A 15,696-nucleotide genomic window follows, 5' to 3' on the forward strand; every position below is an offset into this window, starting at 1 on the left:
CCACATTCCATGTTCCAAACTACTGCAACTTTACCTGTTTTCCCCGAGCCATCCGTAAAGACTGTAAGACCATCGAGGGGTTCTGCACTGCGTAGTATTTTTTGTCCAATCGGAATTTCCCTAAAAAACTTAAGAAGGGGGTGTGAAGGTAAATGATAAGAAATTTGACCGTGGAACCCAGCTAAAGCAACTTGCAATTCATATTTGTTTTCCAGACACCACTCAAAGTAATGAGATTGTACAGGTACAACAATGTGAGCCAGGTCTCTGCCAATACACTCTACACACCTTTTTCTTGCCTTAATGATGATTTGAGCTATGAGCTCAAACAATCCAGGAGCAGTTTTCTGAGCCCGATAAGGCAAAAATAGCCACTGTAGGATGTGCAGTGGGTCAGACCAGTGGTCAGACCACTGTACCAATGCTCCAAAAGGAACACTGTGATCTGCAAGAATGAAAATTTGGACAATTTGACAATGATCAATTAATGAAACAAATTTAGATTGTAAAGTCTGCTTTATTTGCTGGATGGTGTGAACTGCTTTTTTAGTCAGTTCCCTTGGTTCTCGAGGATCGTCAGAATGTTTGAGTAGGTCAAATAGAGGTGCCAGCTGGGTGTTTGTTAATCCTAAGTATGACCTAATCCAGTTCAAAGACCCTAACAGCTTTTGTATGTCAGTTAGAGTTTTGACATTAATATCCAATTGGACTGGCTGAGGAATGACTGCTTTTCATGTAATTTTGAACCCTAAATATTTCCAGGGTTCCTTTCGCTGCACCTTCTCAGGAGCAACTATTAGGTCAAAAGATTGTAGACTCTTTCTGGTTTCAGCTTCCAGCACACCCAACTGATCCTCAGTGGCTGCAGCCAGTAAGATGTCATCTACATAATGATAACAACAACAGTCAGGAAATTGCATTCATACAGGAGACAATGCCAAAGCTACAAACCACTGACAAATCGTAGGAGAGTTTTTCATTCCCTGGGGGAGGGTTTTTCATTGAAAATGTTTGTAAGGTTCTGTAAAATTAATAGATGGAACTGAAAATGCAATTTTTTCTCTATCTCTGGGGTTCAACTGGATCGTGAAAAAACAATCTTTCAAATCAATAATAACAATGGACCATCCTGCAGGAAGCATTGAAGGGGTTGGTAAACCGGGCCGTAATGCCCCCATGGTAGCCATAACTGCATTAATTCGTCTGAGATCATGCAACAGTCTCCACTTTCCAGATTTTTTCTTTATGACAAAGACAGGGGTATTCCAAGGACTATGAGATGGCTCAATGTGATCAGCTTCAAGCTGCTCCTCAACAAACTGTTGCAGGGCCAACAACTTTTCTGTAGGTAGGGGTCACTGCTTAACCCACACAGGAGTAGTTGTAAGCCAAGTCAAAGCAATGGTGGGTCGAGTCACACCCTGCAATACAGTGACCCCAGTTAAAAATCCGTAGTGATCTTTACCCCCCACTGAGATAGAACATCTCGTCCCCACAGGGTTAAAGGTGCCACAGTGACATATGACTTGACAGTAGCAGTTTGAACCTCGGGATTAGTAATGAGCACAGCATGTTTGGAAACAAAACTCTGAGCAGTACCTCCCAACCCCACAACCCCGGCCCCTGCCGTGACCAAAGGCCAAGGGGTCGACCAGGATGTCTGTGCAATTATAGTTACGTCAGCTCCCGAATCCAGAAGTCCGGTCGTCTGGACAGATGATGGCACGCTTCGGGCATTGTAGAGAGTGCATGTCAGTTGTGGACGCTGCGCAGAGATTGGCATGGACCAAAGGACTCGTGGTGCGCCAGTAGAACCAAATCCCCCATCTCCACGGTCACGAGGTTCTGTTCGAGGAACACAACTCGGATAAGGTATAAGTTGAGCTATCCGTGTCCCTTTAGGAATTGTCACGGGCAGATAAGGCGTGGAAAACAAAGCAGTGATCTGTCCTGTATAATCAGCATCAATGAGTCCGACCTGAATAAAAAGGTCTGCAATTGTACTACTAGAACGGCCAACTAATAAGGCACTTAACCCATGTCCAGTAGGTCCCCAGGCATCTAAAGGAACCTTAGTCATGTCTGTTGATAGAATGGTTACTGTGTCAGTGGTGGAGACATCCATTCCTGTTGACCCTCTGGTTCTTCCTGTGAGACGTTCACACAAGGGAATGTCATCGGTGTCTCTGGTGGATCCTGACATGACCTGAATCCCTGGGGTACAGTTGGGCGTACTTGTGTCCTCACGCGCCCCTTCGCACTCTGCTTTCCATTTCCCGACAGGGGATGTCCCTTAACATCATACCGAGAAGTACAGTGCTTTGCAATATGTCCCTGTTTACCACAACGATTGCAGGTCCCCTTCAAAGGTTCAACATTCTCCCTGTGAAACTTCTTTTTCACCCAAGGACACTGCGCCTTAAAGTGCCCTTCCTGGTCACAGTTGTGACATCTATTAGGGGAATGTGAGATAGTTGCTAAAGCAGACATCTTATGCTCAACAGATCCCACCTTAGAACAAGCCTCTATCATGTCAGTTAAAGTAGGTTGGTTAGGCAAAGAATCGATAATTTTGCTACAATCAGCATTAGCCTGGTCACGTGCCAGCTGCAAACAAAGCTTCTGCTGCAAGGATTCATCCTCTACCTGTTTTTCTAGTGACCGAGTCAATTTTTCAACAAATTGTAAAAATGGTTCCCCATTAGCTTACTTGATAGCCGTATATCTCGGCTTTGGGGATGAAACTTCCATAGTTTGAAACAAGGTTGTCATGTCTAATTTTTGAGCCTCTTGGAGTACAACAGGGTTCCAAGTAGCCTGAACATCCGGATTAGAATATGGACCAAGTCCCATCAAAGCCTGTGCACCTACACCTCTCAAAAGGTCCCCTTCAACCTTAAGGAGATTTTCTTGCTCTGACTGATTAGCCAACTGAGTCCACTTCTGCATAAACAATTGCAACTGTACCGGTTCAAATAGGACCTGTGTCAGATGTGTAAGATCGTAGGGAGCGAGTAAATCAGCATTTAAAACTCTTAGCAGTCTCATAACCTGAGGGGAATTGATACCATATTTGCCAACATTAAATTGCAAATCCTGTACAACTTTCCATTGATAAGCTATGTGCCGATCAGTTCCCCCTGAATTAGGTACAGCCTTTACAACAGGAAAGGCCAAGACATTATTCTGGGAACTTTCAATCTTTCTGGTGGAACAAGGATATCCTATTTTATCACAAAAATCCCAGTTTCCATTCAGGGCAGCCTGTTGCCTTAAACCTTCCCAAAAAGAGCCAGGGTCTCTAGGTAGCACAATCACTTCAACTGGGGGTAGGACCACACCCTTTGTTGTCTTGTCTGTCCCTTTCCCACTTTTAGGCCCCCTCTGCGCGTTCCGCGTCTTTCGAGAACTCGGTCCCCCTCGAAGCAAAAGTGCTGCTTCATTCAGGGAGTTGTCACCATCCGAGTCAGAGGAAGAAGGGGAAGGAGGGCGGGAGCAATAGGATTCATGAGGGGAAAAATCAATAAGGGGGGGGAAATTGTCATTGCCCTCCTTATGTCGCGACTGTGCTAAATGATCTGTCGGTGAAGGATAATGTACGGGGGAAGGAGGAACAGCCGCAGAGGAATATGTTGCAGGAGGGGGGAGGTTAACAGGAGAGAAGACAGACTGCCCCCCCACTGTGCCACCTGGACGCTTGACTGCTAGCCTGGAACCTCCCAGAGCCAACGCTGCTGTAGACGCGCTGCAAGGGAGAGGAGGATTGTCAGGGGAAACATTCACTGTAAAAGTCAAATTAACGAAAAAAGGACAAGGAAACCCCCCGACCGCCACCGCCGGGGCTGCACCACCCGGGGCCGCGAGCGTACCAAAAGGAGACGTGACCGTCGCTGACGACGCGGCGCCGCTCGAAGCCGGCGCCGCACCTGGCACAATCGCCGGCAGCCCGCTGATCGGGGTCGGGGTCGGCGCCGGAGTCACCGGCACATATGGACTCGTTGTGAATGCATGCACGGTCGCACCATTCGGAGCCGAGACCGCCCACGGCGCCTTTCCGCCGGCGGCGCACCGCGGGGATCTGCGAGCACTGCGACCCCCGGTAGCGTGCCGCTCGGCACCCCGCCCGGCATCGCAGCCACACCGGGCGCCACGTCTGCACACGGAGCTGCGGCCACCGGTGCGCCGCTATGGTCCGCGGGCCCCGCAGCAGACGCCGCAGATGGACCCGCCACGACCGCGCTGGCACCCGGCACCGTCCCGCAATCACCTGACGCGAGCGGACTCGGCACAACCGTGCTGGCATCCGGCGCCACGGCGTAGGGACCCGACGCCGGGGATGTGGTCGTAGGTGCATTGCACAGCCCCGCGGCACTGCTCGGATAAAAAACAGAAGGCTCTTTAAGGTGGAAGTTAGTTAAAGTGTCCGCTAGATCATCCTCCGTGGCTGTCCCGGGACTGTCCTGGCCTTGTAATTTCGCCTGCCAGTCCTTGAGGGTAGAAAGTACTAACTTCCACATAGGAGCCAGTCCGTCTACTTCACGATTACCCTCTGCTATACCATCTAATAGCATTTTGCCAGTGTCCTCCCCGGCAGAGATGCTGAACGCTGTGGGCAACGCAACCTCTCTTCCAGTCCGAAGACACCAAAGTAATAAACGCTGTAACTTAGTTTCTTCGTGCTTAACACCGTAACAAAGTTTTCCAGGCGGAAAACACACGCCTTTCATTCGCACTCATGGTCTGCCCCATGGTGACTTAGGAAAAGTGCTCAGGAACCCACCTGCGCCTTACCAAGTGCCAGATGCACCCAGGCTTCCCAGGCAACTCGTGCCTCTCAAGTGCGGCAGAAACACTTGTCTGCAGGTGCAGAAAACAATCGCGCCCAGGTCCTGCAGTGCACTCTGCTGCTATACAGTTCCTGAGTACCGAGACCCTGTTGCACCTCGCCCGGCAGCTCACCTGCCTCCGGTCGCAATACCCCTACGACCCAGGCAATAGTCGACAGTCTTTTCTTCTGTTCGTCTGGTCCACATGGGGCACCAACTGTCACTGGGTATCTGTCGAAGGCCTCGGTCCTGGGGGGGAAGAATGACATACAACACACACAAGGGTAACGAGACAAAGAGATGTCTGCCTGCTCAGCGCAGCAGGCAGTCTTTTATTAGGTCCCAAGTTCCACTTTCCCATACACACACACTATAAACATTTTCCTGCAAAACACCCAGGAATGCAACACCTGCAGTTTGTTATACAACTCGACCTTGCACTGTCCAACTCTCAGGGTTGTCTCCATGGGAATGTGCAGTTATCTCTTACTTCTCTCACGGGAATGGCCTTACTCCCTTTAATGTTTCTAACTCTTCTACTTCCAGGGGGCCCGGGGGTTCCATGGGCCTGCCATCTCCCCCCACAAGGAGCTTTGTTTAGGCCACCTTTTCTAGGTTCCTCTCCAAGTGGAGCAAGCAGTGCTCTCCTTGAAAAGGCTACTTGGTCTTTCAGGGTGCTGCCCCAAGAGACTCTCATCTCCAGTCAGTATCAAATGACCAATATCCTGAACCGCCTGCATGCAGGGTTGGGTCTGCGGTTTCCAGTGCACCTTTCACCTGCCGTTTCGACCCTCGCCCGTCGCTACAGGACTTTTTGCATGTGGGTAAAGCCTTCAAGCCTGCGCAATGGATTTTTAGGTGAGATGCAGTATGTGCGGAACTGAACCCATCCTTTAATCCTGAGGTTCATCTGCCAGGGCCGAGCGAGCTTGGACGGTGGCAGCGAGGTCCTCAGGACGTAGGTTTAATTAGAGTGACCTTCTCTTAGATGGATGACCTTACTAGGGAGCTCCATCTGCCCGGGTTTGGGATTAGAGTTGTCCTTCTCCTAGGATGACTGCCAGAAGGTTAATGAGCTCATCCTGCCCACACATGTATTGTATCTGACCCTGCTGTTTTGACCTGTCTGGCATGGGCGACCCTACCGAAGGCATGTACCATCGCCAGCATAGCTCGCAACCACATAGGGGCACACAGGTTACGTTCCTGTTAGAACGGTTTCGGCAAGTCTTTTATTTTCTACTTTACTATTACCTATTTATATACAATCATAAGGAGATACCCAGGAAAAACCCTTTGTCCTACCCACCCTTTCAGGACGTAACAGAGCAAAGCAAATATATCCAGAACATGCCGAACCTGGGCTGTAGCCACAGGTGAGCCAAAAACAAACAGACAAACAAACCAACCAACTGTTCTGGCCCCCGTACACATCCAAGGCTGGGGTGCCTTTCAAGGTCCCAGCTTGGCTGGGACCCCCATCACTCTAAAGGAACCCCACTATCCACCCTGACCATGTCCTTCCTCCACTGTGTTACCACGTATCTTCAGGCGCACTGTTCACCTCTGACACTTCATACAGGAGTGCCCCGCTCTCCCTCCCGCCAATCAGAGGACCCCTATGGTCCACTCGATACCCCTCCCCTCTCTTCCTGCACTCCCATTCCCCTGTACTCCCCCTCTCATCCCCTGTACTCTCCCTCCCCCTTCCCCCCCCAAACCTGGAACGGCAAACCTCTGTGTGCTCAGAAGCTGCTCTCTCCTCCTTCACGGGCATGCAGCAACTGCCGGCAAGGCTCCCCCACTCTCTCTTTCCCCTCCCCTCTCCTGTCGTGGTCGCGCCTGGGGCCTGAACCAGGGGACTCCCAGTCAGCCCGGGACCCCACCACTCACCCGCGGCACCGGGGGGGGGGGGGGGCCCCCGGGGGGCCCCCGCCCGCCCCGGGGGGGGGGGGGAACTCCCAGCAACCCGGGACCCCACCACTCACCCGCAATGCCGGGGGGGACTCCTGGGGGACTCCCAGACAACCCAGGAACCCACCACACACACGCAGTCAGCCCGGGACCCCACCACTCACCCGCAGTGCTGGGGGGGACTCCCGGGTAAACCACAACACACATGTACTTTTTACATTGTTTTTTAATTTCTTTACAAAAGTCTTTTATGGCTTCAAAATTGTAACTTGCACCCAATGCAAATATAGGCATAATCACCTAGATGAAAAGTCTTGAAACAGAACTTCTTTATTTAACTAAGAAATGAAAGTAATACTTGACTAAAACAAGCAGTACAGTCTTACATTTTCATTAATAAAATATTGTCATGTTAAACACAATTTGATTGCAAAGAAGATTACAATTAAGATTTTGTAGGAAATGAATAAGACAGTTTTATTACAAGCAGGGGTTTCCATGGTTGCCTCGTGCCGAGATACCTGGAGGTCATTTTATTTGAGGAGTTGGGGAGCCATTTTGTGGCTGAGGACTGGTGGGCTGCTTACTGTTCTGCTTACAATTACCTAGTGCTGCTTACTGTTCTGCTTACAGGGTTGCTTAAAGTTACTGTTACTTACAGTTGCGGTGTGAAGGCGGGTCGGAAAGTATGTAAGGCAGTAAGACCAGTCTGGGCTCACTGCCAAGGGACCATGTGGCCGGGGTCAGGGAAACAACTTGATAGGTTGGTTAAAACAACCAATGGACTGCAAGAAGAAGACTATATCACCTTTTAAGGAAGAAAAGAGCGAGGCTTGGCATGGGAGGAGCAAGGGAGTGGTTATGTAAATCAAAGGGTCTTAAAAGGGCTCTTCCCGCCCATTCAGGGTGAACTCGGACCTGGTCACAAGTCTGGTGCACCCAGCGTACTGTTTAAATAAAGTTCTTTGTTTCACTTTATTTGACCGTCTCTGAAATTTTAATTAGAGATATTTCTCACAATTTCAGTAAAAAGACTGTACCATTTTATATGTTAGAAATTTACCATTCAGTAAGGTTTGCAAGTTAAGAGCCAAATATACTCTACCAATCAAATCTACAGTATAGTATGTGCTTAGCACTAATAATGGAAGTCTTATCTGCAAGTGTGTAGTATACATTAAAATTTATGTAGCCTCTACACAACTTAATTTATTGTAAAGTTTCAGCAGTCCAATTCATTATTGAGTTTGGATGTGTGGGGGTAGTAGGGACCCTGCGGAAGAAATGACGAGGAGGCAAATTGATTTGGAAATTTCTCTTTACTCGATAAACCTGCTGTGGCTAAAGAAACATGTTGAGAGAATATGTGAGAACAACCACCTTTTGTCCTTCCCGTGGAGCTGCTTCTTTGTGAGACTAAACAGGGAACTTTCTTATCTGAGAAGATGCCAAAGAAGCATTCCTTCCCACAAGTGGGGGAAGGGAGATGGAGGGGGAAAAGGTAAATGGTTCAGAAAGCAGCACCTCGAATGCCCAAGGGCCCCTTTGACATGCACGGTTGGGAGGCCCTGGGGTGTGTGTGTGTGTTTTTTGCCACCCAGCTGCTGCAAGTCCATGGAGCTGTAAGCATCCCCGAATAAACTTCCATTCCTGCTTGAAAGTCCGTGGCTCAGCCTTCTGATTTTACCTGCATGAACATTGGAACTGACACATGAATTAGTTGAAGTAAGTTTTGTTGTTTTAATAGAGGATTTGAAATAGATACTGGTATTCAAAATGGTCATATAAAATTCCCACTTATAGGTTAATGAATTATTTTGCCCCAATACTTTTGATTTCAGCATTAAAAAAACCACTTGATAATACAAATACATTAAAGATTTTTGAAATTAGTGGTTTCCTTTAAAAAACATTACTTATGTGTCACTTCTCTGTGCTAAGGCTGTGGCGAGTAGATTAAATGCTAAAAATGGTGAATTTAGATAAAAATTTTAACTAATAGAAATGGCAGTACTTGTCATCCTGCTGCTATAAAATACCCTTCTAAAATGCTATTTCTCCCAAAGTACTATGTTTACATTCACATCACAGAACCCTCAAAGCACTTAAATTCCAAAGGTTTGCAGTCAAAGTGAAAGGAAATGCTACTTGCTTTTATCATCTTCTGTGATTTTTCAGGATTTTTGTCTTTGGTGACAATAAAGTTACTATCTCAAAGTTTCAAAGTCCTGCATGATCCATCTCTCTTTACTACAGCTGCATTTATTGCAATTATCCCAGGAGGAAGTAAACCAGTATTTTAAACCTCTTTTAAAACAATCTCCAGTTTTGCAAATCTGCTTTCTAAATTCCAGTCAAAGGAATTTTTATAAAGTTGTATGTATTTTACAAACACTGTGCTTTCTTGATGAAGAGCCAAAATTTGAAAAAGGAATTGAGTCATGCGAATAACAAAGTGTATAGGCACAGGTGTTTTTTTTAAAAGGTACAAATGTTATGCAGTTCATATAAAAATAAATTAAATCTACAGCATTGATTCAATGTTTACAGTATAACATACAATTTCATACTTTCAGTACAACTATTGATTATTACTTTGACTTCGTCCATAAATTTACTAATGATCATTTACAGAAGTGTTAATTTCAGTGCTATTATAAAGTAATAAAAAGTTTGCAAAATGACTTTTAAAAGTGCATTTTCTGTTCTGATGGTTAAACCTCAAAGTAGGTCAACATTTTAAAAAAATTAATGCATGTTAAAATAGCGTTTGAAAAGTAGAGAGGGCAGAGTGAACTTCTTGCACTCCTTTGATCCACTGACTTTCACATGTTAATCAACAGTCTGCCATATACCATCCTGAAAAAGAAAGGTAGGGTTTTTGCAGTCAGTAGATAAAACAGATTTTTTCAGTATTTTTGTGCTAACAGTTTGACTAACTATGGAAAACAAAAAAGGTAAAACAGTTTTCAGCCACATTTTTTGAGGAAAAGTAATTATTTATGCATCACTTATTTAACAGTTTTATAACTTATAATTTAGCACTATATAATATATCATATTAATTTGTATATATAAGCATGTCAGTATCTTACCAGTGGCAAATCTCTTCTTAAGGAGAGAAAGTCGATAGCCAGTGCTTACTAGTTCTACATCTATTCCTGAAAGGGTACTTCCTTCACTAATGAATTGCACTGCAAGTGTTGCTGGTTTACTGGGTCCTTCTGAAAGTTCAAATTTTGCTCTGAGTGATCCAGAACCTATAAAAACAACAAAACTGAAAGGCTGGTTGTTTTGCAAGACCAAGGCAATCTCCCAAAAATTTTAGTAGTAAGGAGTAGAACTCAAATTGTGGTCTTTAAGACCTATTTCTAGTGGCAGTTCTATATAGATTTTCAGAGGACATGAGAGTACTTTTTCCAATACTCTGTTTAAGACAGTGACTAGTGAATAAATTAGAGGGAAGCAATACACATTTCTACAAGATTATACTTATAGAAGAATGTGTATATCCGACAGTCTGGTAGTCTCTTATTACATTAAATACCTGATTGTTCCCTATAACCATCAGTTATGCTTCCTGGTTTATCTTGTATGTAGTACTTTCCATTAGCAGATTTTAAAGTACATCAGAATATTTAAATGCTGTCACAATCTGCCTGGATGAATGCACATGAACAAAACCATTGGAAGAAATGCAGTTTAACAGTAATGTACCAAGAGGAAAGCAATTCTTATTTTTCAAATAAATACAAGGTCTGATTAAATACATTTCCCAAAAAACAGTTACTTTTTCATAGACAATGGTGAAGTTTACTTCAGTGCCATTATAAAGTAGTAATAGTTCAAAATTACTTTAAGTACACCTTTGTAGTCAATGCAAGACAAAACCCCCCAACATTATTGTTGGTCTCCTTTTCTAGATTACACTGTCAGTATGGAAATTCATATATTCAAGTGCTTCAAAAAAACATTGCATCTGCCAAGGCTGCAAGGGCTGTGACATCAACTGGACCTCAGGGAAAGGCAACTGGGCAGAGAACAACTATTGGTACCTTACAAAAAACTATATAAATTACAACTCTGAGCAGATGTACATAGATTTTTTTTTCCTGGAGTTGTATATGGTCAAAATAAAAAACCCTAAAAATGTTGGTCGAGAATCATCTATAGTTGAGTCTATCTCAGCACAGGACTCTTAGATTTTGGGTTTTTTTTGTTTTTTTCCCCAGTTCTTCCCCTTACCTCTTTCTACTTTATCTCAATTGCCAGTGTATGGAAAATCAGAAAATAGATATTAAATGTATTTCCCTTTCAAGAACTGCTCATTTTCTTGCCCAGTCTAAACTCTGTTTTAGTGGCACTAGCTACTTTCAAGGGCCTTCACTATTTTGCTTTTTATAATTAACCAATATTTTTATATCTCACTGTTAATGGAATGTCTCAGGAGGAATTTGATAAGAAAGTGAACTGATAAACAGGATATGGCAAGTGTAAACAGGCATGAGGACATAGAGGCTAAAATGATTACCTTTTTACTGTTATCATTTTTCTGTACAAGAAAACAAAACAAAAGACTTTAACTTGCCTCCATTTTCAGACTTCTCTGAAATGCTAGATATTTTCCAATAAGCTTTCACCTGATCTGCATTCCTGTAAGAGAATGGAAGGTTAGTTATAAGCACCAACTTTTAGAATTTTTTTCAGAATATTATTTTCCAAGATTTACACTGGTACCTTACAGACCATGCACCTATAACCTACATCTCTCAGTGGAGGTTTATAAAAATATTTCATCATTTTAAGGTGAGCTTGTGGAAAACAATACAAAACAAAAAGGAAAAAAGGAGAGTGTACCTGCATTGCCCCTGAGCTTGCAGCAGACCTCAGACATACATACCACACTTTCATACAGTTAACACTGTTCTATGCCCAGGTTATGGTTGTACTTCACAACTCAAAACCCTCTGTGGTCTCAAAAGGTAAGGACAGGTGTCATAGATTCTAAAAATCCAAGGGGAAATTTTCCTTCCCCTGCCCCACTGTAAGAAGAGAGAGTTTGAACGGGGAGGGGGAAGGGGGCAATTAACTTTACAAAAGACCTAACTGGCAGAACTGCATTCCCGACTGATGGCCCATCTGAGACGGGAGTGAGGGGGAAGGAGTTTTGCTCTGTTGCGGCCCTCCTCACAAAGGGGATAACAGTTTGGGTTTCTCTACGATGGAGACAGGGGAGTCTGTGTGCTTTTGAAAAGCTTTGAGACTGTTTTTCTTGCTCTCGACCTGGTCATTTCTGACCACTCTCCTCAGCTTGCTTTCATGCTTCCCCTGTCTCCAGCCCAAACCTGCTGCGATTTCATCGGAGAGTTTTGTGCTCATTGGGAGAAAAGGAGGAGCTTTGAAACACCATCAGTCGAGGACAACAGTGAGTTCCATGGAGGTGGACTGTCTTTCTTTTCCCCTTCTTCCATTGGGGGAGGGTCCCCATTTTTTAAGCTTCTCCTGTTATCCAAGACCCCCCGCATGGTGACTACCAGAGCCCAATAGCACCCCCTGCAGGCCACCACAGAGTACTGCAGGCTCTGCACCTCTAGTGATTCAACAGCGCCCCCAGCCAATCATGATTAGAACCGCGCTAGAGGACAGAGAAGTATTCAGTCTGTGTCTTTTTTTTGAAGGGGACTTTTGGGTACAGGACTATTGTCTAGTTGTTTTTGTGTGCTGTTACTGTCTTTGCCAACATACATATATATTTTAATAAAGGTTTGTTATTTCTTCCTTTTTCCATACTTCCTCAATTGGACCCCCTTAATTTTGGATTTACAATTGCTGAGAGAACTGAGTTTGGTCTATCTCATAACTCATCCTCCTTAGCAAACGTTCCAGTCTCTTCAAATGGAGACAACAGGCCAAACATGCTGGAAGCAGTTTGAAAGCTAGGTCTTTATACTTCATGATGATGGTATGAGGGGGAGCAATATTGTTTGCTATCCCCTATGTGAGACTCCTGACTGTGTGAATTTTATTCCATTTCCATTCTAGTAAAACCAGTTGGCAGAAGTGACTCAGGGTTGAAGTTAACTTCTGATGCTGTGAAGGGCCAGAAAAGCAAAGGGCACCAAGGACCATAGTCTCTAAGTTGAAAGGGCATTTTAACTCTGAGCACTTCGCAGTTGTTCCATCAAAGTGTCTTGTTTGAAATTGCCCCCCCGGGAGCTGCGGGGCCTAGAGGTGATTGGGTCCCAGGGCAGTCTCCCCTGAAGGACCAATCACCACTCGTTTTGTTCTCTCCTGTGAAAAATCAGATATACACTACCACTGGAAGTTGTTGGCAGAGAGAGTCTGTCTGCTGGTGTGTAGGAGTGGTGTGTGTAAGTGAGGATCGGAGATACGAGGGGTGGCTGGGGGTTCCTCGAACCAAGGGGGCCCCCGGGCCTCCTCAACTTTAGTTCGACTAGGGTTGGGGCAGTTTCCTCACCAGTTCTCCCCTTCCACTGTAAAGGCAGCTGGAGTGGACTCGGAGGCCAGTCAGGGGAGTTGCAAATATTTACTCCCCTAGCAGGCATGTTCGGTACTGGAGTTGAGTCAAGGGACGGGCAAGCATGCTCGGAGCTTGGAGAAGCAACTGCGACTCTTTGCAGAACTGGAAGAATTCCAAGTGAAATTGGAGATGGACCAAAGGGTTCGGGAGTTGCCCCTACTCCTGCAGTGATTTAAACGGGGGGTAGCCGAAAAACTGATTGAGGAAAAATGGATTCCCGAAACACGTGCACGTGATGAACTGAGCTGAACTACAGCAACTACGGAACAGAGAGAGAGAGCGAATCACACACCAAGAAAGCACGGACTCAAACTATTTTCTTGGACTTTGTAAGGAAGAAAGGACTCCAGTAAACAGCTGGAGGTTAGTGGGGGGAGTGAATCAGAGGAAACCTTTTATCCCTGAACACTTCCATGAGAGAAAGACTGCTTCCCTATCAGCCTAAGGACTCTTCCTGGACTGAATTAAGGGAGAGGTTTAGAAGGATGATAGAGGTGTGCAATATTGTATATATATAGTTGCTTTTAATGTGTACAATATTTATTTGTGCAGAATAAATGTGTCCGGCAACCCCCGCGCCACGTGCGGCAGAGGGTCCAGGGACCCAGGCCCCCAGACGCGGCCACAGTTGACCCCCGTTCTAACCTCGGCGGGTGAAAGGAGAGAAATAGGGGGAACCTTGCCGGCGGGTACTGCGCTCCCGTGGAAGAGGAGAGGGGAGCTTCAGAGCACACAGAGGTTTGCCATTCCAGGTTTGGGGGAGGGGAAGTGTGTCGAGCGGGCTGTGGGGGTCCTCAGACTGGTGGAAGGGCGAATGGGGCAATACTGTATTGAAATGTCGCAGGTGAGCAGTGCACCTGTAGATATGTGGTAACACAGTGGGGTAAGGATAAGGTCAGGGTGGATAATGGGTTCTTTTAGAATGTTGGGGGTCCCGGTCGGGCTGGGGTCTTGAAAGGTACCCCAGTCTTGGATGGGTACAGGGGTCAGAACGGTTGGTTTGTTTGTTTGTTTTTGGCTCACCTGCGGATACTGCCCAGGTTCGGCATGTTCTGGATATATTTGCTTTACTCTGTTACATCCTGCCAGGGTGGTCAGGACAAAGGGTTGTTCCTGGGTATTTCCTGGAGATTGTACATAGATAGGTGATAGCAAAGTAGGAAATGAAAGACTTGCCCAAATCGTTCTAATAGGAATGAAGTCTGTGTACCCCTATGTGGTTGCGAGTTACGCTGGCGATGGTACATGCCTTCGGTAGGGTCACCCATGCCAGACAGGTCAAAACCATAGGGTCAGATACAATATATGTGTGGGCAGGATGAGCTCGTTAGCCTTCTGGCAGTCATCCTAGGAGAAGGACAACTCTAATCCCAAACCCGGGCAGATGGAGCTCGCTTAGCCCTGTAAGACCATCCATCTAAGAGAAGGTCACTCTAATTAAACCTACGTCCTGAGGACCTCGCTGCCACCGTCCAAACTTGCTCGACCCTGACAGATGAACCTCAGGATTAAAGGGTGGGTTCAGTCCCGCGCATACTGCATCTCACCTAAAAAATCCATTGCGCAGGCTTGAAGGTTTTACCCACATGCAAAAAGCCCTGTAGTGATGGGCGAGGGTCGAAACGGCAGGTGAAAGGTGCACTGGAAGCCGCAGACCCAACCCTGCATGCAGGGGGTTCAGGATATTGGTCATTTAAGACTGACCGTAGATGACAGTCTCTTGGGGCAGCATCCTGAAAGACCAAGCAGTCTTTTCAAGGACAGCACTGCTTGCTCCACTCAGAGAGGGGCCTAGAAAAGGTGACCTAAACAAAGTTCATCTCCACTTTCACCCGGTTGGTTGACCTCAGGCCAACAGGCATCTTCTTCCAATGCGGTCGCACAAAGATCAAAAGACAAAGGCATACACCTGCCTCCAAAGGTGTACCTAAATTAACTCTAGCATGTTGGAATATCAGAACCATGTTCGATTCTGCAGATAGCGGACGTCCTGAGCGACGTTCTGCCCTAATTGCCCATGAACTGGCTCATCTCAACATCGACATTGCTGCTCTCAGTGAAGTTCGCCTTCATGAGGAAGGCAACCTCAGAGAACATGGTGCCAGTTACACACTCTTTTGGTCAGGTAAACCCAGAATTGAAAAACATCTCTCAGGACCTGGATTCATGATAAAAATCTCTATTCTTCCTAAACTCGAAAATCTACCAACAGGTCACTCTGACCGCATTATCTCCCTATGCCTTCCACTAAACAACAAGCAACACGTTGTCCTCTTTAGTATATATGCCCCAACTCTCCAAGTTGACCTTGATGAAAAAGATAAATTTTACACTGACCTGCACCGTCTTACCCAAAAGGTCCCTGCAGATGATAAGATCATTATCCTTGGTGATTTCAATGCCAGAGTAGGAAAG

The 15,696-nt window shown here is 45.8% G+C and overlaps 1 protein-coding gene across 1 annotated transcript in view; it reads right to left on the reverse strand.

Annotated features, from left to right (window-relative positions):
* Positions 1 to 1,752: 1,752 nt before the first annotated feature.
* Positions 1,753 to 15,696, reverse strand: part of LOC113959226 (F-BAR domain only protein 2-like) — a 164,650-nt gene continuing 150,706 nt past the window's right edge. Inside the window, exons 24-30 of the mRNA XM_027668095.1 lie at positions 11,329 to 11,393; positions 9,821 to 10,000; positions 6,136 to 6,190; positions 4,960 to 5,075; positions 3,870 to 4,371; positions 3,682 to 3,745; positions 1,753 to 1,845 (exon numbers count right to left, since the gene is read on the reverse strand). Of these exons, the coding sequence (XP_027523896.1) occupies positions 1,753 to 1,845; positions 3,682 to 3,745; positions 3,870 to 4,371; positions 4,960 to 5,075; positions 6,136 to 6,190; positions 9,821 to 10,000; positions 11,329 to 11,393 (1,075 nt within the window). The remainder of the gene's footprint in view (positions 1,846 to 3,681; positions 3,746 to 3,869; positions 4,372 to 4,959; positions 5,076 to 6,135; positions 6,191 to 9,820; positions 10,001 to 11,328; positions 11,394 to 15,696) is intronic.

This window comes from Corapipo altera, unplaced genomic scaffold (assembly GCF_003945725.1).
Source record: "Corapipo altera isolate COAL_440 unplaced genomic scaffold, ASM394572v1 61029, whole genome shotgun sequence".
NCBI classification, from domain to species: Eukaryota; Metazoa; Chordata; class Aves; order Passeriformes; family Pipridae; genus Corapipo; species Corapipo altera.